The sequence below is a fragment of the Scylla paramamosain genome, chromosome 2, assembly GCF_035594125.1.
Source record: "Scylla paramamosain isolate STU-SP2022 chromosome 2, ASM3559412v1, whole genome shotgun sequence".
Classification (NCBI taxonomy): Eukaryota; Metazoa; Arthropoda; class Malacostraca; order Decapoda; family Portunidae; genus Scylla; species Scylla paramamosain.
Genome location: NC_087152.1, coordinates 14,452,501 through 14,480,000, shown reverse-complemented (window position 1 = coordinate 14,480,000; position 27,500 = coordinate 14,452,501). Strand labels below are relative to the sequence as shown.

The 27,500-nt window shown below is 41.6% G+C and overlaps 1 protein-coding gene across 1 annotated transcript in view; it reads right to left on the bottom strand.

Moving 5' to 3' along the window:
* The window catches only part of LOC135110895 (putative neural-cadherin 2), a 165,265-nt gene that overhangs the window by 30,254 nt on the left and 107,511 nt on the right, over positions 1-27,500 (bottom strand). Inside the window, exons 4-8 of the mRNA XM_064023524.1 lie at positions 24,217-24,332; positions 15,233-15,397; positions 10,598-10,822; positions 5,093-5,270; positions 3-236 (exon numbers count right to left, since the gene is read on the bottom strand). Of these exons, the coding sequence (XP_063879594.1) occupies positions 3-236; positions 5,093-5,270; positions 10,598-10,822; positions 15,233-15,397; positions 24,217-24,332 (918 nt within the window). The remainder of the gene's footprint in view (positions 1-2; positions 237-5,092; positions 5,271-10,597; positions 10,823-15,232; positions 15,398-24,216; positions 24,333-27,500) is intronic.

Genomic DNA, 27,500 nt, shown 5'->3' with positions numbered 1-27,500 from the left:
ACCTTTGAGTCCCCCGCCATCCGTCGCCAGCACGTGCAGGATGTACTTCTGGGTCTTCTCGCGGTCCAGGCAGCAGACGGCGGTGGTCACGAGGCCCTGCAGGCGGTCCACGGCGAAGATGGGGCTCCCTGACGCAGCCTCCACCACGTTCCTCTCCAGGGAGTAGGTGAGGCGGGCGTTGTGGCCTTCCAGGGGGTCGTCCAGGTCAACAGCGGTCATTTGGACAACGGATGTGCCTGGAGGAGCAGCAGAAGGAGGTGGTGATGACGGGGACTGCTGGAGGAGGAGGAGGAGGAGGAAGTGACGGGGACTGCAGGAAGAGGAGGAGGAGAAGGAAGTGAGGGAAGAGCTGACGGAAGGAAGTGACGTGGAGAACTGCAGGAGGAAGAAGAAGAGGAGAAGGAGGAATATAAAGGAAGACCAAACAGCGACAGGTCCTGAGGCTCTTCCCCATCTCCCAGCCATAGCCAGCCGGAAGAAGGAAATGGTACCATGCTTTATATATATATATATATATATATATATATATATATATATATATATATATATATATATATATATATATATATATATATATATATATATATATATATATATATATATATAAACATGGAATTTTTAGAGAAAAGTAAGAAAGTGATGTCTACTTCTACCACATATAATCTACATACAATCCTAATGCTTGTGTCATCTGGTGAAGCGCTTCCTTTACTTTAAATTTGATTGAGTGGGATACTTTTTTACTTGATGACTATAGTGATGGGTTAGTTGCTCTGCATGGACTCGATTCCTTTTATCATTACTGTGGCGGGGGTCAGCAGTAAGTCGCCGAGGAGCCTAGCCATCACTATGGTCTCTTTAATCCGATTAATTTTCTTTATTGTAAAGTATTTTTCTTCCTTAATGAAAATATACCCCCATCAGATGACAGATAGTACGGGGTGAACGTGTTCGTTATTCAGATATGAACAATGACAATCGGCGATTAGTTTCTAGATACTTGTCAAGACAGGTATTAAATGAATCCACAGTATTTGAGTTAACGACGTTTAATGGAAGACAATTCCAGATACTTATTACACAACTGAAGATAAAATGTTTGGCTTCATTTGTTTGAAATCGCTTATCTATTAATTTGAAGCCATTGTTTCTTGTAACATTTGTTTGATTGAATGTTAGGTAGAGTTCAGGACTCATATTTGTGAAACCCTTAACAATTTTGTAAAGCAATAACAGGTCCCCTCTTAATCTGGGTTTTTGATAAGGAGAATAGATTTAGTTCTTTTAAGGAGGAGGAGGAGGAGGAAGGAGGAACTGACGGAGAACTCCAATAGGAAGAGGAGTAGGAGGAGGTGACGTGGGGATCTACATGAGGAAGAGGAGGAGGAAGTGACTGGGAGGGAAGAGGAAAAGGGGAGAAATGGACTGAGAGAACTGCAGGAGGAGGAGGAGGAGGAAGAGGAGGAGGAGGAGAAGGAGGAGGAAGAGGAGGAGGAGGAGGAGGAAAACTGACGCAGGAGTTAAAGTATTTAATGGTAGAGAGAGAGAGAGAGAGAGAGAGAGAGAGAGAGAGAGAGAGAGAGAGAGAGAGAGAGAGAGAGAGAGAGAGAGAGAGAGAGAGAGAGAGAGAGAGAGAGAGAGAGAGAGAGAGGAGTGGTGTTCTATTTACGAAGGAGAGGGGGAAGAGGAGAGTGAAGTTAAGTTGGAAGGATGGGTGGGTGGGTGAGTGGAGAAAGAAATAAAAAAGGAGCTACGAGAATATTAAGTCGCAACGCTGATGAAAAAGAAAGAGAGAAAAGGGAGAAAGCGAAATAAAAGAGAGAAAAAAAAGAGAGGCTTAACATTGAAAAATTAATCCGAAATCATTTATCTTGCAGGTGAGCTGTCCTAACATTACTTATGGAGACGAGAGAGAGAGAGAGAGAGAGAGAGAGGAGAGAGAGAGAGAGAGAGAGAGAGAGAGAGAGAGAGAGAGAGAGAGAGAGAGAGAGTAAAAGTGCAAGGTTCACGGATCTAGTCTGGTATTGAGTCACTCCATCACTTTTGTCTGAATAAATGACTCGGGGTGGCATTGAGCACTGTTGTGGAGGTGTTTGAAGGGCTCGGGAGGGGGGCAGCGAGACGCGGGACAGACAGACTTGCCCATGATGCCTATGACAAACTGGGTCTGGCAGGGAAATGGGAGACAAATATTTCTAAAGGCATTGAGATGGGATGGAAGAGTCGTGTTGGCAGCAGCTGACGCCATGCTGAACTGACACAGACTGACGATGCAGTTTGCTTAGGAGTCCGCCCTCTCTCACCTCTCTCTCTCTATCTCTATCTCTCTCCCTTTCTCTCCCTCCTTCCTTCCTTCCTTCCTTCCTTCCTTCCTCTCTCTCTTTGCCTGTCTGCCTCTCCCTATCCCAGGCTCGCTCCGGCGCGTTTTCTCAGGATTGAGGTCAAACACTGCACTCTAAAGGATCACGTCGATTGGCCAAAACGAGAAAATAACTCCAGATGCGAGAGGAATTGTAAAAAAAAGCTGCCACGAGAAGGCCAGAGGAAGGAGGAGGAGGAACACACAGCGCCCCTTGAGGAAAATGTAGGTGATGGTAGTGCATTTGTTCCATAATTAACGAGGGAAACGTGGGGATAAATGAATTAATATGGGTGTATCTGAATAAATACATGAAATACAGTGACATTACAGTCTCAAGGAAGAGCTTTTGTCCGAGTGAATGATGACGAAAACAATCTGTCGTCAGTATCAAAAGAAAGGAAAGAATGGGAAGGAAAGGAAGGGAAAGGAAAAGAAAGGAAAGTAAAGGAACATAAGAACATAAGAACATAAGAAATAAGGGAAGCTGCAAGAAGCGACCAGGCTTACACGTGGCAGTCCCTGTATGAAAACACTCCTACCTATTTCCACCTATCATCCCCATCCATAAACTTGTCTAATCTTCTCTTAAAGCTCTCTAGTGTCCTAGCACTAACTACATGATTACTGAGTCCGTTCCACTCATCTACCACTCTATTCGAGAACCAATTTTTTCCTATCTCCTTCCTAAACCTAAATTTTTCAAGCTTGAACCCGTTATTTCTTGTTCTACCCTGGTTGCTGATCCTAAGAAAGGGAAGGAAAGGGAAGGGAAGGGAAGGAAAGGGAAGGGAAAGGAAGGGAAGGGAAAGGGAAGGGAAAGGGAAGGAAAGGGAAGGAAAGGGAAAGGAAAGGAAAAGAAAAGGGAAAGAAAGGGAGAGAAAAAAAGTGAAAGAAAAAGTAAAAAAAAAGAAAATAAAAGGAAAGACAATAAAAGAAATGGCAAGAAAAAGCAAATAAACCTAAATAAAATTAAATAAAATAGAGTAGTGAAAAGAAAAGAAAACAAAAGTAAAGAAAAGAAAAAAAGAGGAAAAACAGAAAAGAAAATTTCTATACGAAGGTATCCTCGTTGGTGATGCTCAACAAATCCTGAACCTTCCTACCGCTAATGACAATATAGTATTTTTCGCTCCACTCAAGTAACCTAGACGACTTCCCACGCTTAGAATATAAACACACGCACCAAAGACTTGAACTACTCAACCACTTCTCCTGTCAGCGATGTCCTACAAAATCACACACCACACTTGACCAAATCCTTCACTTTCGCTGCGATATACAGAAATTCTTATCACTAAAAGCAGTGTGTGAAATCTTTATAAGCACCTACAAGAGAGAAAAAGGTGATGAAAAGAGTACATTATCTAAATATTAGCTAATGCTATGCTCAGAGGTGGCTGTAGAACAAGTAATATATCTTTTAGAGTAGTTTGTAATTAAGGAAACATATCAAATAGCAGTGAGAGGGTTAAGGAGATGCTGCAGCAGGAGAAGGGTTACCTCTGCGACATAGTGACCAAGCTGCTAACGCTGAATGGATAGGGAAGCTTGCAGTAAAATAAGCACGTGACTGTGGACCCAAGCATCGCATTTGTGTTGGCCGCTATCGAATTTCGGAATGCGAATACTGGTTTGTCAACTGGCAAATCGACTATGGATTTGTCCCCCTTGTCTCCACAACCACGCAAGACGAAACGGACTGAAAAGATCCTACACTTATGCTGGTAAAATGTTAGAGATGGTAAAGAATGTATGGTTTTCTTGTTAGGTGTACAAACTTCATCATAAAAACAATTGTAAACATAAGAAATAAGTAAATGCATCAAATTTCAGCACTAATAAGTGACGACAAAGCAAGAGAAAAGAGAAGAAAATACCTATGCATATACTGGTTAAACGTTAGAAATTGTAATAGATTAGTACTTTCCTCGTTAGTTGTACGAATTTCATCTCACAAAAACACAATCTGTAAGGCTTTAGCACCAATAAGTAAAAGGACAGCAATACGTAGTAGCGCCACCACCATCACTACCACCATCACCATACCCATCCCTTATCTTATCCGCTCGATTAGTAGATCCTTCTGAGTTAGAGGAGAAACGCTGGCTACCGATGAACCTGAGGTGGGAAACCGCTACGTAGAGTGAGATGCATGAAAGCAACGCAAAATGAGGAAAAAAAAAAAAAAAAACAAGGAAAGAAAGAAAGAAAGAAAAAGACAGAAAGAAAGAAATAAAGAAAGAAAGGAAGAAAAGAAGAAGAAGAAGAAGAAGAAGAAGAAGAAGAAGAAAAAGAAGAAGAAGAAGAAGAAGAAGAAGAAGAAGAAGAGAGAAGAAGAAAAGAAGAAGAAGAAGAAGAAGAAGAAGAAGATGATGATGATAATGATGATGCTGATGATAATGATGACGCTGATGATGAAAGAAGAACAACGAGAAGAGCAAGAACAAGAACAAGAAGAAAGAGAAGCAAAAACAAGAAAAGAACAAGAATCACAACAACAAAATAAGAAAAAACAAGAAAAAAAACACCACCACCACCACCACCAACAACAACAACAACAACAACAACAACAATCACAACAACAAGAAAACGAAAGAAAAGCAAAAAACCTTAAAAACTTAAAAAGAGGAAAGAAGGAAGAGACAGGCGTGGGAGGGAGGGGGAGTGTGAGGGAGGCAGGGAGGGACGGAGTAAGGCTTAGGTTAAAATCCAGGTTTCCATTTCACGTACCCAGCGGGGCGTCCTCGGGAATGGCAACCGTGACGCGACTCTCCGGGAAGTGCGGGGCGTTGTCGTTCACGTCCTTCAGGTTGATGGTGATGCTCATGGACGCCTGCAGTTCCCCGTCTGAGGCTGTCACCCACAGGCGCCACACTGCACGCCCGTCGGGAGGGTCGCGGTCCAGGGGCTGCGGGGGAGAGAGAGAGAGAGAGAGAGAGAGAGAGAGAGAGAGAGAGAGAGAGAGAGAGAGGAAAGCAGTAGTAGTGGTGGTGGTGATAATAGTAGTAGTAGTAGTAGTAGTAGTAGTAGTAGTAGTAGTAGTAGTAGTAGTAGTAGTAGTTGTTGTTGTTGTTGTTGTTGTTGTTGTTGTTGTTGTTGTTGTTGTTGTTGTTGTTGTTGTTGTTGTTGTTGTTGTTGTTGTTGTTGTTGTTGTTGTTGTTGTTGTTGTTGTTGTTGTTGTTGTAGTAGTAGTAGTAGTAGTAGTAGTAGTAGTAGTAGTAGTAGTAGTAGTAGTAGTAGTAGTAGTTGTTGTTGTAGTTGTTGTTGTTGTTGTTGTTGTTGTTGTTGTTGTTGTTGTTGTTGTTGCTGTTGTTGCTGTTATTGCTGTTGTTATTATTGTTGTTGTTGTTGTTGTTGTTATTCTTGTAGTAGTAGTAGTAGTAGTAGTAGTAGTAGTAGTAGTTTTACTTGCAAAGTGTCTATATAGAAATATATAGAAAAGTTACTCATTAATGATTTCCTTTCTTTTCTTTTCTTTCACGTAAGGGAGGCTCCGTCCAAAGACAACAAAAATAAGGAAAAAGAAAAGCCCATTGAAGGTGGTAGTCCCTAAAGAGGACAGTCTGAAAACCAAAACCAACACAAAGCAAAGAGAAATGTTTCTATTCTTAAAACTTTTCATGGCTTTGTCTCAACTACATTCAACAGGCAATAGTGGAAGTTACCGGAATGTGCAGGGGTGTTTATATGATTGCAGAGGTAGTTTGACAGACATTCTGCACCATCAGTGAGAAAAGCATCCATGATAATCGGAAAACAATCTCTGCAGCCTTTCAAAATAGTCTACATGAGAGAAAGCGTTTAAGTATGCTGGACGTAATGCTTTGACTGCTTTGCCTTCTCAAGCTGTGTAAAAATTGTGAAGGGCAAGAATAGTATTGAAAGCCACTACTAACCAACAATAGGAGAGATCAAGTAATTCAGATCTTTGTTTAGTAGTTTTAATAGTAGTTTTAGCAGCCGCAGCAGCCAGCAGCAGCATTAGTAGTAGTAATAACAATAGTAGTAGTAGTAGTAGATAGTAGTAGTAGTAGTAGTAATAGTACTTTTGCTCAATAAAACCGTGCAGAATTACTCAAATTAAGTAACACGTGTCATAATGTCATTAACAAAGGGTTACGAAATTATCAATCAATCATCCCTCGTTCCTCTGCTGTGGCGAGGCGACGTGGACTGAAATGAGTGATATCAAAAATTATTGCACTTGTTTCCACTTCCACCCCCACCCTCTCTCTCTCTCTCTCTCTCTCTCTCTCTCTCTCTCTCTCTCTCTCTCTCTCTCTCTCTCTCTCTCTCTCTTACATTCCGTCCACTTTGCGTTTCCCTCCTGAATGCCGTCACTGCTTGTATTGGAACTCCTAACTGCATTATTATAACTTTGCTATCTAATTGTACGCATTTGCGTTTTGAATGGTGATGCGGCTCCCCTTCTGTTTGTCTGTCTGTCTGGCTATCCGTCTGGCTGCCTGGCTGGGTGTTTGACTGACTGGCTGACTAGATCGATGGCTATATATGGATAGATGGTTGGCTGTCTTTTTCTGTCTTGTCTATCTGTCTGTCTGTCTGTCTATCTGTCTATCTGTCTGACTGTCTGTCTGTCTGTCTGGTTACCTGGCTGGCTGGCAGGGTGTCCGTCTGGCTGGTTGGCTGGAAGTCTGAATGGTTGGCTGGATGGCTGTTTGACTGACTGTTTAACTGGTTGGTTGGCTGGCTGACTGATTGGTTGGCTGTCTATATGTCTGTCTGCCTATATGTCTGTCTGCCTGCCTGGATGGTTGGCTGGTTGGCTGGCTAGTTGGCTATCTGTCTGTCTGTCTGTCTTTCTGTCTGTCTTTTGTTTATCTATTTGTCAGTCCGGTTGGCTAGCTGGCTTGCTAGCTGGTTGGCTGGCTTGCTGGCTGGCTGGTTAGTTGGCTGGTTACCTGTATGTCTATCTGCCTGTCTGTCTGACTGGCTCTTTGGCTGGCTGGCTGTCTGTCTGTCTGATTGGTTGGCAAGTTGACTGGCTGTCTGTCTGTCTGTCTGTCAATCTGTCTGGCTGGTTGGCAGGTTAACTGGCTGGCTGGCTGGCTGGCTGGCTGGCTGGCTGGCTCGCTGGCTGACAGTCTGTCTGTCTATCTCTCTCTCTCACCCACTCCCAGCACGAGACACGGCAACATTTCCCTGCTGCTGTTCTCTTCTGGTCACGTCGGCAATAACTTACTCAATGCAGACCAATGTTTACTGAGTTAGCATTCTCAGACACACGTATAAAATTTTTTGACGGGTCTTTAAAAATTCCCTGAACGGTGGATGCCTTCTGCTGGGCGAAGATCCTGCACACCCTAACCTTTGTGCTGGAGCTTAGGCAGTGTGTCTTTTTAAATGGGGAGGCTGTCAAGGTGAATATAGTGGGAGCTGTACCAGAAGCTTCAACATTTAAGCGGCCCAGCGCACTGACTGAATTTATACAGAGAATCGAGTGCTATGTCATGCGCCGCTATGCAAATTCCATCCCCAAGTTAATTCCATTCGCGAGGATTCCGCCATGAAATTTTCACTTGTGACAATTCCGCTCATATATAATAAAGAGAAACCTGACTTAATCTAATTTAGTTAAACCTAATCCATCCCACGCATGTCTAATGAAATGAAACGTATCTTATCCTAAACTCACCTAACCCAATCTGTTTTAACCTATTCCACGCATGCCTAATAAGATGAAACCTAACATAATCAAACTTTACGTAACATAATCTAATTCAACCTAATGTAACCTAAACTATCTCATTTGTGTCTAATAAAACGAAAGCTAACTTAACCTCCGCTAATCTAATCTAGCGTAAAGTAAGCTAATCTAGTTCTATGTAATATAACCTAACCTACTCAAACCTTACCTAACCTAACATAACTTTACTAATCCTAACCTAGCATGACATTCCCTAACCTAACAGGGAATATAAATTATGTATAACACAGGCAAAAAACAACTCATTATTTCTATTTTACTCCCTCGTACACAAAACATGATCTTTTATTTTAAACAAACTAACTTTCTCGCCCACATTAACTTCAACCATCCCCATCCCTCCCCCCCAAAAAAAAAGTAAACGAAAACATGGTAACTCAACTAACTTCCCTAACTAAACACCACCTGACTAACAAACAAATCATCTTTCTACAAAACCCGAAAAATAAAAAGGAGACGAAACATGGCGGGCTAAAAAAAATAAATAAATAAATAAAAAATCACTGATCTAACTTAAATAACAAACCATCTGACTAACTAACTCATCTACTCGCTAAAACACACACACACACACACACACACACACACACACACACACACACATACACACACACACACAGTAACTCCCTCACGTGCAAGTTACACACACTATTAAATCTGTAGGAAGTTAAGCGTCTCACTAAACCTGCTTCACTGGTTCACCTGAGCACTAATCGCTGGCTACGTACCTGCTGGATTGGACTCTGTCAACTTCGCGCGCATCCGGTAAACTTAATCCTGACACCTGCAGTAATTAACAAGACCGTAACTACCTGAGAGTGAATGAGAGAGAGAGAGAGAGAGAGAGAGAGAGAGAGAGAGAGAGAGAGAGAGAGAGAGAGAGAGAGAGAGAGTGTAGTAGTAGTAGTAGTAGTAGTAGTAGTAGTAGTAGTAGTAGTAGTAGTAGTAGTGGTGGTAGTAGTAGTTGTAAGATAGAGAGGTTGTAGAATCAAGAGAGAGAGAGAGAGAGAGAGAGAGAGAGAGAGAGAGAGAGAGAGAGAGAGAGAGAGAGAGAGAGAGAGAGAGAGAGAGAGAGAGAGAGAGAGAGACTCGCTGCCGCCACCGATTCTCAGGGAAGGATAATTAACAGCAATCACATACGTATCTTGAAGTTCCCTGGAGTGGATCGATTCTGGGCAGAGAGAGAGAGAGAGAGAGAGAGAGAGAGAGAGAGAGAGAGAGAGAGAGAGAGAGAGAGAGAGAGAGAGAGAGAGAGAGAGAGAGAGAGAGAGTAGCACACTTCACTTACGTCACAGTCAGATCAGTTCTTAGTTCGTTTGCCTCTAGATCGCACTCAAGTCATGGTATATTATTATTTTTTTGCTTTCTTTTCTTCTCTTTTCATGTAACAGAGTTCAGGCCAAAGGCAACAAAAATGGCGAAAAAAAAAGAAAGGACTACTTAAGTTAACCATTATTTTTTTCATTCACTTCTGGAACTCCTTGATTGCCTCTATTTCTTCCTTCCCATGACTTGAACTCTTCTCAAAAGGGAGGATACGAGACACTAACTTCACACTGTAACGTGGGACTTGCTTTCAGACTGTCCTTCCTCGGAGATTGACACATTCAGAGAACCTTAACTTTCTTGTCCTGTTACCTTTGACTAGAACCCTTCCTGTATATATATAAAAAAAATAAATAAATAATGATAATAATAAAATAAAAATACCCTCTTTCCCATACGCAGGAGAGGCAGTCACGTACAAGAATAAGATACAATGAATGACAGATGAATAGGAACAAAAAAAAAACTGTGATCGGATGTTGCTCGTTGTCTTAGGAACGTGCAGACAGGGAGGGGCAGAGGGAGGAAGCAAACATCAACAACTCTATTGCAATGTACTGCCAATTCGCGGCCGCCCATAAGGGAAGGAACAAGGGTGCAGAGAGAGAGAGAGAGAGAGAGAGAGAGAGAGAGAGAGAGAGAGAGAGAGAGAGAGAGAGAGAGAGAGAAAGGCGCTTGGACCAATTAAGTGAAGAGGTGTTGGGTGAAGTTGGTATAGATGGCTAAGGAAAGTTTGAAATGAGTATTGGCTTGAATGAGGCAATGATGAGTTTGTGGTGACACCTGCTCTCTCTCTCTCTCTCTCTCTCTCTCTCTCTCTCTCTCTCTCTCTCTCTCTCTCTCTCTCTCTCTCTCTCTCTCTCTCTCTCTGGCTTGCTCAAGAAGACTTGGACACGAACTGAAACTCTTCTCGCAAAATTTAATGAGAATCTAAAACCAAGTCGTAACGTAATTTTCACATGAACGCTCTTACTTTCCAGAGAGAGAGAGAGAGAGAGAGAGAGAGAGAGAGAGAGAGAGAGAGAGAGAGAGAGAGATTATGAAGGTCTAGCCCCAGGAAAAAGACGTGAATCACCCTTCTAACAGATGTCGCACTTAGGACCACTAAATCTGACGGAGATAAAAGCCTTGGGGTAGACAGACAGCGTGGGATGGGAGGAGAGGAATACCTTATCTCTTACCTTCAGCAGCAGCACATCACCAGTGGAGGAATCGATTGCGAAGCTTGGCGTGGATGAGGCGTTGGAGGAGGAGGAGGAGGAGGAGGAGGAGGAGGAGGAGGAGGAGGAGGAGGAGGAGGAGGAGGAGGAGGAGGAGCGGGAGGAGGGTAGGAAATGCACGCCATCCCCCGAGAGACTGTAAGAAAGGTGACCAAACTTCCCCTTGTCACCGTCTGTTGCCTTCGTCTGAGGAAGAGAAATGTGAGTTTAGATCCTGGAGCAATATTACGTGTTATTGCAGGCGGATATCTCCAACGATGCTCTCTCTCTCTCTCTCTCTCTCTCTCTCTCTCTCTCTCTCTCTCTCTCTCTCTCTCTCTCTCTTGCTTTGTCTGCTTGTTTGTTTTGCATTATTCCGTTGCGTCCTCTTTTGTTTTGCTGACGTTTAGGTAAATTTGTGTATATTTTTTCCTCTGTGTTATAATTTATTTGTATTATATTCATCAATTAATCACTAATTTTATGAATACTTTTCTGTAAATTTAACATATATCATCTGACGCCCTAGGGAGCAATAAATTAATCAACAAAAAAAGCATACCTCTCTCTCTCTCTCTCTCTCTCTCTCTCTCTCTCTCTCTCTCTCTCTCTCTCTCTCTCTCTCTCTCTCTCTCTCTCTCTCTCTCTCTCTCACGCAAATGTCGAGCTACTTTACAGTGCCCTTCAGTAATCCTTCGTTTCTCTGCCACTTAAGGTCGGAGCAGTCATAGTCACCAACTGCACTCAATGCACTGCTAAAGTTTCTACTTGATATTCTTGCTTTCCCTTTGAAACTTTACCTTACAACATCTGGAGTCACGAATTTCCATTTCTGTTATGGAGATGAGGACGAAGCGAAGTGTAGCATAAAGAAAATAATAGACTTTTCCATAGCTTCAGTTTTCACAGTTTCCTTCTTTTCAACAGACATGGACAGAAGTATACCGAGATGATTTTATATTTCTTTCTTTTTAGCTTCAGGTGGATCGTGTGTCTTAGAAATTCATAGTGAATAATGCACGGGGAGGCTATTAGACGTGACTGCAGCAGTGCATCACTCGTACTGAATGAATTAATAGTAATATCACTTGCACATCTTGGCTTCCTGTGTGCGGGTGCCAACTAATTTCAAACGCGACGCCGGTTCATCCTAGTCTAAGGCGACGTCTTGAACCACATGTATTACCGATACTCAGCATCTTTTGGACGTATTTTTTAAAAGCTTTTTCTCTCTCTCTCATTGGGACTAGTTTCAAAAGCTACAGGTTTGATTATTTGGATTCTCAAGTATTATTTTCCTTATTGAAGGTACAGTCCTTGTTAAACTATCAATGGAATCGAGAATATGAAGTTGGAAAATAATACTGTAACTTCCATTATAGCGTGTCCATTACCAATGCTTATATTTTGAAAGGCGCTTTGTTCGCTCTTCAGGATTACTTTTCAAAGACCACAGAGGCGATTAGTTGAACTCTCATATATGTTTTTTTTTTTTTCCGATTCAAGTTGTAGAGTCCTTGTTAAACTATCGCTGGAATCGTGAAAAATTCTGTTGAAAAATCCTGTAACTTTAACCAGAGCCTGTTTGAAATAAGGACGAAACGCTTGAAAAATGCGAACGTACGAAAGTGACATTTAATGCATGTTATTGAAAAAAAAAAAACATTCACTTTCGTTGAAGGAGGAAAAACACTAAAAATACGTACTTACATATGAGAAGCGGATGAAACTTTTCTTTACATGTCAAATCAAACGAAAAAAAGAGAAAAACCAAACACAGGTACATATAAACAGGTGTCACTCGCACGCACACACTCAAAAAAGAAAATGAGAGAGAGAGAGAGAGAGAGAGAGAGAGAGAGAGAGAGAGAGAGAGAGAGAGAGAGAGAGAGAGAGAGAGAGAGAGAGAGAGAGAGAGAGAGAGAGAGAGAGAATCCACCAACCACTTCTGGCAGTTATATGTCCATTTAGCACTCACATAGGCTTGAGAGGCGGGAGGCGGGAGAGTTTTAAGAGAGAGTGACAGGGAGAAGACAGGGAGAGGAGAGTAGAGGGGAGGGGAATGGGAGAGGAGAGATCACGGGAGGACAAATGTGTGTGTGTGTGTGTGTGTGTGTGTGTGTGTGTGTGTGTGTGTGTGTGTGTGTGTACAAAGTTGATAAAATTTACCTCCCATCATTCCCTGTCATACTGCACTACACGATAAAACATGTTCCGACCAGACAAGTACGTGTTTCGACATGTTTGACATTGTGGACAGATCCCCGTTACTAGGATAAGAAAAATGGTAAGAGGAAAAAAGAGACATAAAATGAATTGACATGTATTCGTGATTCTCTCTCTCTCTCTCTCTCTCTCTCTCTCTCTCTCTCTCTCTCTCTCTCTCTCTCTCTCTCTCTCTCTCTCTCTCTCTCTCTCTCTCTCTCTCTCTCTCTCTCTCTCTCTCTCTCGCTCGCTCGCTCGCTCTCTCTCCTTCACGTGTCAAGAAGACTGACCAAGGACACAAAAAAATAAGGAAGAAAGAATAAGTCTATATACCTGACTTGCCTCTCTTCAGAAAGTTAACAAAACAGTGAAACAAAAGTTAACCAGTTTTGTGCCGGACCTTTCTTGATAATCCTTGCTCAAGTCGTAGGAAGAAGGAGGAAAGAACTAAGACAGATAAAGAATTTCGGAATTTATTATTAAGAGAAATGAAAGGTGAAGACAATGTGAAAGATATATATAACTCATACTGTTCTTACTAACCTATTTTCAGTTCACAGCTTTCCATATGATGTGTACGCACCCTTGCTCTAAGTCAAGGATGTTTTCATGACTCGGATGATAAATTAGTAAGTATTCTCCATCATCAGTGGGAATTAACACTGCCATGAAAACTGCCAATCACTTCTGTGGACTTTAATTCTGATGACAGAAGCGTTTAAGAGCACAACCGAACCTCCCATCGCTACGAACTCGTGTGAAGAGAAGTCAGTTTTAATTTACTCTTCAACCTCATCCTTGAACTGATGACAGGCCGACAATTAGAATTAACATTGAAAGTCCTGATGAGAGAAGCGCTTAAGATTAACAGCCAGTCTGCAATCGTTATCAATTTAAGGGAAGATATTTCAGTTTTAACGTACTCTTTACTCTCACCCTTGAACTGATGACAGGCAGAGAGGGAAAGAGAGAGAAAGAAAAACTTCTATAGCCGCATCACCTACAAGAACATAAACATGAGTAAATCGCAGATGGGATGAACTGTCCTAGTAATACCCACTACTCTGCACACACGTAAATCCCAAGCCAAGGGGAACGAAACGAGAGGTGCTACAGGAGAGAGAGAGAGAGAGAGAGAGAGAGAGAGAGAGAGAGAGAGAGAGAGAGAGAGAGAGAGAGAGAGAGAGAGAGAGAGAGAGAGAGAGAGAGAGAGAGAAATAACAGAGGAAAGAATTCAATGCGTGTATAAGGCAGTGGCAGCAAAGTAACGGAAGGAAGGGAGGGAGGGCTGGCTGACTGGCTGGCTGGCGCGACTGACTGGAATGAGAGAGTGACGAATAGTAAAGAGCGCTGGGGGATATTTATTGAATGGAGCGAAGGTAGAAGAGGTTAGCGGTGTGAGGGAGTGAGGGAGTGAGGGAGTATATTGGGACGAGGTGTGAGTGTTGAGTGAAGGTGAACGAGAAGGGGAGAGGGAAACATTTTTAAGATTGGATTTCGTTTTAGGTGGAATGGAAGTTTTAATGGTGATGTGAGAGAGAGAGAGAGAGAGAGAGAGAGAGAGAGAGAGAGAGAGGAGAGAGAGAGAGAGAGAGAAGAGGAGAGAGAGAGAGAGAGAGAGAGTGAGAGGTCCATCACCTCCATTGTCGTTCACCGGCTTGATGCAAGTTTAACTCTTCAAAGCTCAACACATAATCACCTTTTGTGCTTTGAGAAAACTAAATTATGCAGCAAAAATATTAAGAGAGAAAGTGTACTGCTGAAAATGCGATTAGCGATGACACTGTGAAAAAAAAGAGGAATATTGATATCAGGCACTAGATATTGTTCCTTCATTGATAACCATACTGTTTGCTGTTTTCATTCTTTTCTCGGTACTTCCTTCCCTCACTTCCCTCTCTATCCTGTATTCCAAGCGGTATCCTGCTCTAACATACTCTCACACCATCTATTTTTAACATTCTGACTGTGATACGTCTGTCCATCTATTAATTTATTAATATATATGCATCTGTCTATTAATCTATCTGTCTGTATGTCTGGCCTTCGGTCTGTGTCTCTGTCTGTCTATCTATCTCTTTATCTATCTATTTACCAATCCTTACTTAACCTAACCTAAACTATCCCATCCTCAACTCGCCTAACATAACCTAGCCAAACCTAACCAAACCAAACCTAACTTAAACTAACCCATCCTCACTTCACCTAACATAACCTAACCAAACCTCACCTCACTAAACAAAACAAAACCAAAACTTAACCTAACCTAACCTGAACTAACCCATTCTCACCTCACCTAACATAACCTAACCAAAGCTCACCTCACCAAACCAAACCAAACCAAGCCTAAACTAACGTAACCTGACCCTCCCAAACCCCACGCATCAAGCCCCAAGCAGACACATACATTACCTTCAAAATAGTCTTGGGGAAGTGGCGGCCATCCCCCTCCGTGAGCTGCATGAGGAGGGACGACCTGGAGAAGGAGGGGGTGTGGTCGTTCACGTCCCTCACGACCACCACGACCCTCGCCTCGCTCCTTCCCGTCCCCGCCCGCGCCTCCACCACCACCTCGTGCTGTCAGGGCGAGGCGCAGGACACGGGTGTTAGTAAAGGGCTTGGAAAAAGAAAAAAAAAAAGCTTAGAAGAGGGAAAAGAACTGAAATTGGCCAAGGGAGAAGGGAGAGTGCAGGAAGTGATGGGATGTGAGTGAGTGTGAGAGGGGGAGAAAGTGTGATGTGATGGTATGACTCTCTCTCTCTCTCTCTCTCTCTCTCTCTCTCTCTCTCTCTCTCTCTCTCTCTCTCTCTCTCTCTCTCTCTCTGCACGTAAAATTCCCCCTTTATTGCTGCCTTCCTCTTTTCTCAATCTTTCCTCTGTTTATTCCCCCTTCCGCTAAATGTGAGTTTACTACTACTGCTACTTACTATTACTACTACTACTACTGCACAAATTTCTCCCCTCGCTTCTGTCTGTGGAGAGAGAGAAAGAGAGAGAGAGAGAGAGAGAGAGAGAGAGAGAGAGAGAGAGAGAGAGAGAGAGAGAGAGAGAGAGAAAAAAAACATACAAGACAAAACTACTACACTGAAGTTGTATACGCAAAGTGAACTCTCTCTCTCTCTCTCTCTCTCTCTCTCTCTCTCTCTCTCTCTCTCTCTCTCTCTCTCTCTCTCTCTCTCTCTCTCTCTCTCATTTTACATGTAAAGAAGACTGGGAAAGTTACGTTTAAGACATAAGTACTTGTATGAAGGAGGAGGAGGAGGAGGAGGAGGAGGAGGAGGAGGAGGAGGAGGAGGAAGAGGCGAATACGAAGACGAGATTGAGGAGGACAAATACAAAGACGACGACGAAGATGAGAAGAAGGAGAGGAAGAGAACAACGTTGAAGAGGAGGAAGAGGACAAAAGAGGATGAAGACAAGGAAGAGGACAAGGAGGAGGAAGCGTCGTGAATGAATCCTCTGAACAGAGTAACTTGGGTCTGTAATTGCGACCTCCGCCTTTGGTCCCAACGCTCTCCACACTCTCGTCCTCTCTATTCCCCGCCTCGCCTCGCTACACCTTAGCTTCACTCTAGCTGCCCAGCCATCATGTTTGAGTCCAAAGCGTTTGGCCTTTAAGTGCTCGTCCCTCTGTGGACGCCGGATTTTGTTTGTCTGCTTCATCTCCTCTTTCTCGGTCTTGTCATCTTCGGTGTCCGCTTCTCGTTCTTCTGGTTTTCCTCCTCTTCTTTCTCTGTTTCGTTCTTCCTCTTCTTCGTGTCTCTTTCTTTGTGGTCGAGGGATTTTGTTTGTTTACTTCGTCTCCTCTTTCTCGTCCTCTTCGCTGTTGTCTTCTTCGTTGTCCGCTTCTCCCTCTTCTGGTTTTGCTCTTCTCCCTTCTCTATTTCGTTCTTCCTCTTCGTGTTTCTTTCTCCACGGACGAAGGATTTTGTTTGTTTGCTTCGTCTCCTTTTCTTCCTCTTTCTCGTCCTCTTCATTGCCCGCTTCTCCCTCATCTGGTTTTCCTCCTCTTCCTTCTCTACTTCGTTCTTCCTCTTGTTTCGTTCTTCCTCTTCATCTTTCCCTGCTGACGAAATATTTTGTTCGTTTGCTTCGCCTTCTCTTCCTTATTGTCGTCCTCGTCCTTTTTTTTTCCTTCTTTGTTCGCTTCTCTTTCTTTTGATTTTCCTCCTCTTCCTCTTCCTTCTCTCTCCCGTTCTCCTTTTCGTCTTTCTCGTTTATCCCGTTTATCCCGTGATTCTGGCTGTCTGCTTCTCTTCTTCTTCCTCTTTCTCGTCCTCCTATCGTCTTAGTTTTCCTCCGTTTTCTTCTCTATCTCTTCCTCTTTCTCTTTGGTTTTCTTGTCTATCTCGTTCTTTCTCTTCTTTTCTCTGCACTTGTTTTGTACTGTCATGTTGTTAGATTCTCTCTCTCTCTCTCTCTCTCTCTCTCTCTCTCTCTCTCTCTCTCTCTCTCTCTCTCTCTCTCTCTCTCTCTCTCTCTCTCTCTCTCTCTCTCTCTCTCTCTCTCATATGGGCTTTTTCACTCCCATTTTCTTCCATTTCAAACAACACGGCATACCCAATCATATTTTTTCCCCGGACACCACAACAACACTAATGAACTCACGTACGTAAATTCAAACACACACACACACTCACACACACACACACACACACACACATATTCACATCCATAACTACCCACTGATCGTTAATGTGATGGTGACTGAAAATACAGGGAGGGAGGAATAATACGAGTAAGCAAATAATTACCATACGTGAAGCGAAGGTGTGTGTGTGTGTGTGTGTGTGTGTGTGTGGAGGCGATTCTGGGTCTCTTTCACCGGTCCCAATGAGTGTTATAGGTAATCACCCCCATAACTAGCTGACGTCACCAGGTACAGCACTAGGGTCAACCAGGTGAGGTGAGGTGAGCTGAGTGGGCGGGTGGGGGGGGGGGTTTGTTTGTTTCTCATCCCGCAGCAACTATTGGCCGGTCAAGAGAATTTGGGTTAAGTTTTTTTTTTTTTTTTTTTTTTCTTTTTTTTGGGGGTGTGTGTGCGTGTGTGTGTGTTTTCTGTTTTGACTCGACTCTAAGCTGCATGTCAAGTTTAATCGAGTACGAACTTCTCGGTGTTAGTTGTAAGCCAGTTTTCCCAACACACACACACACACACACACACACACACACACACACAGGAAACTCACGGCGGGCAACTCTCCCTTCAGATAACAGATACATAAACCATTCACTGCAGCACTGCTCTCTATCGGAACACTCATGAACTAGTTTTGCGACTGCAGTGAATTCTGACGGTAGATGTCTAGACCATTAATGAAGGATGGGTAGTGGGCGGAGCAGCTCGTGAATATCTCTGAATCATTAACGACGATGCACAATTATTAGCGAGGCAATTTGCGTATATTGAGGGAGGAAACATTCTAGCACTCATCTCTTAATCACAAGGTTACGTTAGTTAGGTTAGGTGCAGCAAGCCATATTAGCAGTCTAGACTCCTCGTTTTTTTTATTATTGGCGGAAAGAATTGTGCGTAGTCAGATCCTGTGTATATGACATCTTGCAGCTTCTCTTATTTTCTTATGTTCTAATGATGTACTTAACTCTCTAGCCTTGCAATTCATATATAAACGACTTCTTACGTAACGCATACTCCAAAACCTGTTTTTCTTAAGTTCTCTGCACACGTCTATCGATGCTCACGCTCCCTTGACCCGCAATCTCGTGGAACCAGCTGCCTTGCTTAGCCCACTTAGCCCACGTGCTGATCCGCGCCAGTTCAACAAAAGCACGTATTTCCAAAGTCGAACCTGCACCAACTAGCGGACAAACAAACTTTTTCATCTTCTTTCATTTTCTTTCTTTCTTTCTTTCTTTCTTTCTTTCTTATGTGTGTGTGTGTTGTGTGTGTGTGTGTGTGTTTGCACGCGTGGGTGGGATGGTATTTGCTTCATTTCATCGTCACTCAAATAAAGAACAATAGGCCTCCTTCCTTTTATCACTCAAGTCAATATTTATTCAGTTCTCCACCTTAACCTTCCCTCCTCCCTCCCCACACACAAAGGACTCCTCGCTTCCTTCCTCTTCCTTCCTCTACTTCAGCCTTTTAATTGGTTCCGGGCGCCTTAGCCTTCCTTAACAAATGTTCGGTGTTCACTTCCTAATTGCAGCTTGATAATGCTGCGGAAAAATTAAAAGCTTGTAAAGTCGATCTCTTGGAAACCTTTTGGCCATATGTCGCCTTAAACGGCCACCACACCTCAATGCGGGGCTCCAGCAGCGGCAACAAGGTTCTGGGGAAGGGAGGGTGGAAGCGGGAGGATGTAGACGAGGAGTGACGAGTGTGGAGGCGAGTTAAGTTGAGACAAATATACTTAACCCACAGGTGAAAGAATGTCCTGAAGGTTAACGTGTCTAATTTTCACAGGCTCAGGTGAGGTTCGTGATTAAACTTTTTCGTTTTTCCATTATTATTATTATTATTATTATTATTATTATTATTATATATATATATATATATATATATATATATATATATATATATATATATATATATATATATATATATATATATATATATATATATATATATATATATATATATATATGTATGCCATTGTTCTGTTTCTTTAAATTTCATTTGTTCATTACTGTGTTCATTGTCATCATATTTTCAATATATATATATATATATATATATATATATATATATATATATATATATATATATATATATATATATATATATATATATATATATATATATATATATATATATATATATATATTTACATTTGTTATTTAATTTATAATTGCATCCATCATTTTCCACAATTTTATTAATTTGTTTCATTATTCATCATTTTGCTTGGAATTTTACTTCATTCAATACTGTCATGTTTTTTTTTTTTCTTTTTTCTCTCTCTCTCTACATTTCTCTACCTCATCATCTTACTGTTTACAAGTTTATTTCCTCGAAACATCTATCACTTTATTCATTCTTGTCATTTTGTCATTATTTTTTTTCTTTCTTTTACCATTTCCCGATCTTAATATCACTTAACCATTAATAATTCCACTTTCTCTAAATACCTATCACTCTATTGATTCCTGTCATATCTATTTCCCTCACAGTTATTCCTCCATCTTATTATCACTTTCCTATTTACGATCCTATTTCCTCTAAACATGATCCAAAGTGTTCCGCGGAGTGCTAGGCGATTCCCTGGCGAGTGGCTGGATCATCTGGATCATCCGCTGAGTCTTGAGTTGCCATTTATGTTTCACTTCCCACCTTGGCCTGCTCCTCCTCCTCCTCCTCTTGCAAGCACTCACTCGACCTCTCTCCCTCAGCGCTCCTTGCCGGCCACTACTTGCTCTGTGAATTTTCTTTCTTTTCTCATGTATTTTCTTTTTTTTTATTTGTGTAAGTTTTTTTTATTTTTTCTATCCTTTTCTTCTTTTTTGTATATCATTACTCAGTGTTTTTTTTTTCATCCTTAATACTGCAGTGTGTGGTTCTTTCTATTCATTTTCCTTTTTTATATAACAATGTTCAATGTTTTTTTTTTTTATTTCTTTCTTTACATGTCATGGCCCTAAGTGTTTTTTTTTTTCTTTTTTTCATATATGCCAAAGAGGCAGGCAGGCCTAGGAGACAAAAAAATAGTAAAGTAAGTGCAAATAAAGGTAGGCACCGTAATAATAATGATAATAATATCATTATTATTATGATTAGTAGCAGTAGTTGCAGTAGTAGTAGTAGTAGTAGTAGTAGTAGTAGTAAAAAATAATGGTAAACCAAAGTTGTGAAATAAAACAAAAGTAAAATAAAGTCAATTAAAAGTGGGTAAAGCAGAAATAAAGGCAATTAAAGTGAAAGAAAACAAAGGAAAGTAAAGAAAAGAAAAAAGAAAAGAAAAGAAAAAACAACAAAAGTAAAAAATAAATAATTAAAAGAAGAGGCAAACCAAGCGTAGCCAAGCAGGTCGCCAGCCATCTGTCGCCTCCCCGTCAGTTGGAGACTTAACTGGTAATTACTTCAACATTCTGCCTCACCTCGGCGGCTGGGATAATTAGCGGCGGTGTCAGCTTATGTAGGGCGCCTCGGGAACACACGCCGCGGTAGTACGTTCTCAGTGTGAAGCCTTGTCGAGTGGTACAGACGGGTCCGCCCCCAACAATACTCATGAATCCCCAGCCTGGTTTTATTTAGAGGGTTTATCGGCCATCCAGGCTTTATGGAGTCTGGGGTTTGTGTGGCTGGTTTTATACATGTTATTTGGGAATATTTGCTACCTCTTGTAGTATGAAAAGGAAAAAAAAATTGATTATTATGTTCGAGTCTTTTTTTTTTTCTGTTGTTTTATGTTGTTGTTGTTGTTGAAGATTTTTCTTCTTCTTCTCCTTCTTCTTCTTCTTCTTCTTCTTCTTCTTCTTCTTCTTCTTCTCTTCCTCCTCCTCCTCCTCCTCCTCCTCCTCCTCCTCCTCCTCCTCCTCCTACTCCTCCTTCTCCTCCTCCTTTCTCCTCCTCCTTCTCCTCCTCCTTTCTTATGTAAGAATGGCTCTAACCAAGGGCAACAAAAACTTAAAAAACAAGAAAAAAAAACATTGACGGTCCCAATCCCTGAAGAAGACAGTCCGAAAGCAAGTCTAAACGCGTCTTTTATTTAGCGTGATCCGTTTTATATCACTGATCTGGCCGCGCGGCCCGTGTTCTATTTACATCTTGATCTGGATTTACCCTGATGAGTGATTCGGATTATGATCTGGGTGATCTGGGTCAGGAGGTGGGTTATAGCAGACAACACTTGCTAAAGTTGCTGGCGGCGGCAATATTAGCGGCTGATCAGCTTCTACTGGGGACTTATTTAGAGGAATACACAGCAAGAAAACGGCTGATATGTCTGAGGAACAAAGTGAATGGTAATGAATCGTTGCAGAATGCTGGTGTGGTTATAGAATGTGAATAGTGGTGGTGACAGACGCCAGAAACAAGGGAGATATTACAAGCCACACCAAGTCTTGGTTTAATGGCTTCTGATTATAATTACATGGCCATTACCACCTCTACCAATAACTGCATGAAGGCAAAGGAAGATAATACTTGTTCAGTCGAAAATAATATATCTCTACTTTAGAAGTGCCTCAGTAATGGTGTCGATAGTGTCAGTATGCCGGCCAGGCTAGTCTCATCTTACGTCCGACTATTTTATCACTTTACCATTCTGTACTCCACCACGAGTACTTTCAGCTTTGTGTGAAACTTTATTATATAACGTTCATGGCCAGGCACGGAACCCAGTCTCGTGCTTCCTGGGTAGACATGTGGGCGGGACTCATTGGTGGCCTTCTCGGACCAACATTCTTCGGAAATGTACAGTAAGCTGTAGTCCTCGTTGACATTTCCTTAGAGAACTGTGGCGAGTATCAGTAGTCTGCCGCTTATGACAGCTGGACAGCGACATGCTTGTGTCGTTATTGTTAGGATCAGTAATGGCCGCGAGAGTTCTTTCAACCCAGAGCGAATCCAGATCAGATCCAGATCCAGATCAATGATCTAGAGGTGATCAGTGTTGTAAACAGAAGCCACCTCAAAATTACAATGAATTCATTGTTACCACATAGAAAACTAATAATTACAAGAGCATAAACAAGACGCGTTAGAGAAGCTTGTGGTACGAAAACATGAGGTGCAGGAGAGGCTTTTTCTTGTATTCACTTCAACATTTCATTGACAGTCTTCTTCTGAGAGAGAAAAGAAAGCATGGTACTTGAAACGTTCGGAATATAAAATGCTTCTGTTTCATCCCGTATTTTCCCTTTGCCAGACTCCGATTACTGACACAAATCGATCACTCTTCGGAAGTGAACTTTCACCAACGTAATATTCAGTTAGTGTTTCCAATTCTGACAACAAAGACGACGGAAAGGAACGCTCTGTATGTAAATCCATCTAACTTTGTCCAGTTTCACAAGAGTTACAAAAAGAGCATATATATATATATATATATATATATATATATATATATATATATATATATATATATATATATATATATATATATATATATATATATATATATATATATATATATATATATATATATATAAAAGCGTGCTCATAACAGATTCCTTACAGCAAACAATAACATCTTCAACATATAAAATTCAGAAATCTAAGTTATTAAGAGAAAAAAGGAAGAAGGCAGACTGTTGCAAAATTTATCAGGTGAGGGGAAGGAGGAGGGAAGATACTGCCTAACCTTACATTTCCGAGGTGGAGGGAATACGAATGAGGCGCTAAAAATTTTCATGCAGTGGCACTCTGGAAGAATGGGAGAGGCGTGCACTTGAAGAGAGAAATAACTAACAAGTAGATGGGTGGATAGATAGACAGATAGATAAATAGATAAACAGATAGATAAATAAATAAAATAATGACAATAGATAAACAAGACAACGTTGCAGTAAATAATGACTAATAATATTTTTCCATTATTCCCTATAACATGAACAGCTTCATGACTTCAAGAGACGAGTATCAAAACATCCCAGGGACTAAATCAGACAGCCAAAATGGAATCTTTCACTCAACTTTCTCACGAACGGCATTTAAACGTGTCACTGTTAAAAGATCCACATATCCCTTGGCCAGTCTCCTGTTTAGGTAGAAGTAAAAGGGAGTAAGTAAATTCATCAAAGCAGGAAATTTGTAGAGACGGAAAGACACTTTCAGAAACTGTAAGAGGACCCTCCAGTAGAGAAGAGTCGTTTTCTACGTAGGAGAAAACGAATCGTGAGGAGAAAGCCAGAGTGAGGAAGGCGGGAAGGCACTGAAAACCGCAACGCTCCCTCGCCCCATCCAGGCACTTGAATAAAGCAAGAGTTTTGTTGAGGTTTCACTGGAGTCTCATCTTTTCTCTGAAAGCATTGTCTGTTACTTCTCATGCATCACTGTAGGGGGAGCTACCAGTGTATTGACGAAGGCACTTAAAACCGCAACTATTCCCTCTCCCCATCCACTGCACCAAGACATTTGAATAAAAAAAGAGTTTTGTTGAGGTTTCACGGAAGTATTACTGTTTCCTCTAAAAGCATTGGTGGATAATTCTCATGCATCACTGTGGGGTAGATTCACCAGGGTCCATATTAACAAACGTTTCGGCATCTTATTATGACAACTTCTAACAACAACAACAACAACAACAACAAATTTAAGAAAAATAATAGAAACCCACGTTCACAGATTCACTGAACGCATTCTTAAAAAAATAAATAAATAAGGAAAAGAAAAGAAAAAATCCCACCCACGCTCCTGCCCCGTGCTATTCTTACTGCTCCCCTCCCCTACGAACTGTCTCCCTTGGCCACTTGGCTGCCATGACCCGCCTCACCTGCGTCTGGCTCTCATAGTCGAGCGGGCGGGCGAGGGAGAGGCGGCCACTGGTGTCTTCCAAGCTGAAGTAACCGCCCTCGTTGCCTGACTTGATCCGGAACTTCACCACTTTGCCTGTTGATAAAGAGAGTTTTTTTTTTTTTTGTATTGTTTACACTGGTACAGAGAAATCTTTACTCTTGCTTCCTCTACAATACAGAAGGTTTTGTCTACACGGATACATTACAGAAGAAGGTTTTGTTTACGTGAGTACTGGAGGATCTTTTAAGTCTCTCTTCCTATAGAGTACAGGAGTGAGAGAGTTTTTGTTCATATCAGCACAAAGAAATTCTCGGCCTCTTTCCCTCTACAGTACAGGAGAGATATTTTGTTTACATGAGTATTGGGAAATCTTTAGTCTCGCTGCCTCCAAGTACGAGTACAAGGTTTCGTAGAGAGGTTCTGTTAGTATGAGTAGTATAGGGAAATCTTCAGTCTCGCTGCCTCTGTAGTATAGGAAGGTTTCGTAGAGAGGTCTTATTTACATGAGTACTGAGAAATATTTAAGCCTCGCCACCTCTATAGTGCAGGGAGGTTTAGCTTAGTACTTCCTTTGGCTTACTTCGGTTTGGTTCTGAAAAATATATGTGTTATTACTGTCTGTGATTAAGTGAATTTTTTTTTTTTGGTGTGTGTGTGTGTGTGTGTGTGTGTGTGTGTGTGTGTGTGTGTGTGTGTGTGTGTGTGTGTGTGTGTGTGTATGTGTGTGTTGGAGGAGGGGGAGGGGGGTGATTAACTTCTTCCCACAGTAAAGTAAGATTTCGCTCAATGCTTTACTAGCATTGGCTAAAATGCGGTTAATATTTCAAGAGGAGCTTGCAACAAAATCATCGAGCCTGGTTACTTTATTCATTCCAGTCAATTTCATTATAAGAGTGTTCACGATCTATTTAATACAAATATAGATTTTTTTTATAACTACATAAGAACGCGGGTTCTCACCAAGGGCACTAAAAAGACGGCAAAAAAAATAAATAAAAAAGCAAAAGTACAACAAAACCTACTTCACAGTAAAAAAAATGAAACAAATGAAGAGAAAAGTAAGTATTGTTATCTTATTTTCTAAAAATATTTGTTGCTACTATGAACTATGAAAAACAAAATAAATACATAATTGTCTTTCTCTTTAAAAAAATATGAGATGTGATAATATTCTTGGCTCTCTCTCTCTCTCTCTCTCTCTCTCTCTCTCTCTCTCTCTCTCTCTCTCTCTCTCTCTCTCTCTCTCTGCAGCCTTAACTCTCCCTCACTTAATTTCCACGTCATTTTTTTCTATTTACTTATTCATGCCGAGCCCATTTTGTCTATTCCATTACTTTTAATGAATATCCTTTCATTGCTCTCCCCCTCATTACTAGTGCTGCTTCCTGCAATAGTGTAGCGCGTAATGGGGCTGAGTTGTTCCCGAAATTGTAGCTTTGAAGTGAAACATTGAACGGCCAAGTGTTAGTTTTACTCTTCATTATGTGCTGGCCAAGAATACTGCTACAGTGTGCGGTGTGTGCGTGTGTGTGTGTGTGTGTGTGTGTGTGTGTGTGTGTGTGTGTGTGTGTGTGTGTGTGTGTGTGTGTGTGTGTGTATGTGTAATCAACAAGTCTTAAGGACCATTCGTTGGACTTGTAATTGCCAGCTGCATCTCTCTCTCTCTCTCTCTCTCTCTCTCTCTCTCTCTCTCTCTCTCTCTCTCTCTCTCTCTCTCTCTCTCTCTCTCTCTCTCTCTGTGTGTGTGTGTGTGTGTGTGTGTGTGTGTGTGTGTGTGTGTGTGTGTGTGTGTGTGTGTGTGTGTGTGTGTCTGTGTGTATGAAGTATATATGCATCTATTCATGTGTCTCTGTTTAACTGTATAAAGGCGATATTGTTACATAAATATCAATGATCTAATACACACAATCTATAAATAACACATAACCTTGAGATAAAGAAAATATCCACACAACTGAGATAGCTATAACTTAACCAAACCTAACCTAACAAACCTAACCAAACCGAACCAATATTACTTCTCACAAACAACACAAAGCACTCAAAAAAAAAAAAAAAAGCCAAATATGATATCAATGCAATGAGTTCAAAATGAAGTTATTGGGCAGTCACGTGTACAGTCATATACACATTTCATGGCTTGGACACGTGAACGAGAGAGGAGGAGGAGGAGGAGGAGGAGGAGGAGGAGGAGGAGGAGGAGGAGGAGGAGGTGAAGATGAAATATATATGAGCATCAATTTGACGGAGTGGAGTTTAAAGGGGAGAGGGTTGGCCCTGTGATGTAGTAAGATGATAGAGTGGAAGAGCACGTGAGGGAAATATGCCGGAAAGGAAGGACAGTAGGGGTGTGGTGAAGCGTGGCCGTCGTGCGTGGGGAGAGGAAAGAGGAATGGCAGGTGAGTCTCCGATGCGACAGATCTACGACCACGACTGAAGTTATAACTACGACAAATACTATGACCATGACTTTAATTTTCGTGTGTGGGAACGCTAAAGAAGGAAGGAAGGGTGAAGAGTTTTCTATGTGACTGGCGAGGGTTTTCAATATGGTTAGAACTGTGAGTGAGAGAATAAGACTGAGACTCGCATGAGGAAAGGCGAACGAAGGAGGGAAAGAGGGTATGATTGGTGATTTTCGATGTGACTAAGACTATGGACAGGGTTTTTTTTTCAGTATGGCTAAAACTATGACTGTAACTGCGGCTAGATCAAGACTGAGTGTGTGGAAAGGTGAAGGATGGAAAGAAGGAAGGAAGGAAGGAAGGAAGGAAGGAAGGAAGGAAGGAAGGAGAGAGGGAAGGTTGTTGGTGAGTTTTCGATGTCACTCAGCCGATAGCTATGGCTACGATTAATTTTATGACTTCGACAATGATTATAACTAAGACTCGTGTGTGGAAAAGGCGAAAGAAGGAGGGAAGGTTCGTAGTGAGTTTCCGATGTGACTACGACTAATACAACGACAATACTATAATAGATAAACAGATGAATCATGCCTAAGACTCATGTAAGGGAGACGCGAATGGAGGAAGCGAAGAAAATTGTATAGACCGATAAATAAAGATAGAAAAATTACCACAAATCAATAAAAGTGAATAGACAAGGTGAATAAATAGACAGAACTCCCTCTCCTGTGATACGTGTGCTGAATATTCCAAGAAGCACTTGTAACAAAATCAATGAGCCTGGTTGTTTTATTCATTCCTGATTCAGTTTCATTATAGGAGTGTTTACGATAAATAGTCAATACGACTCAGATGA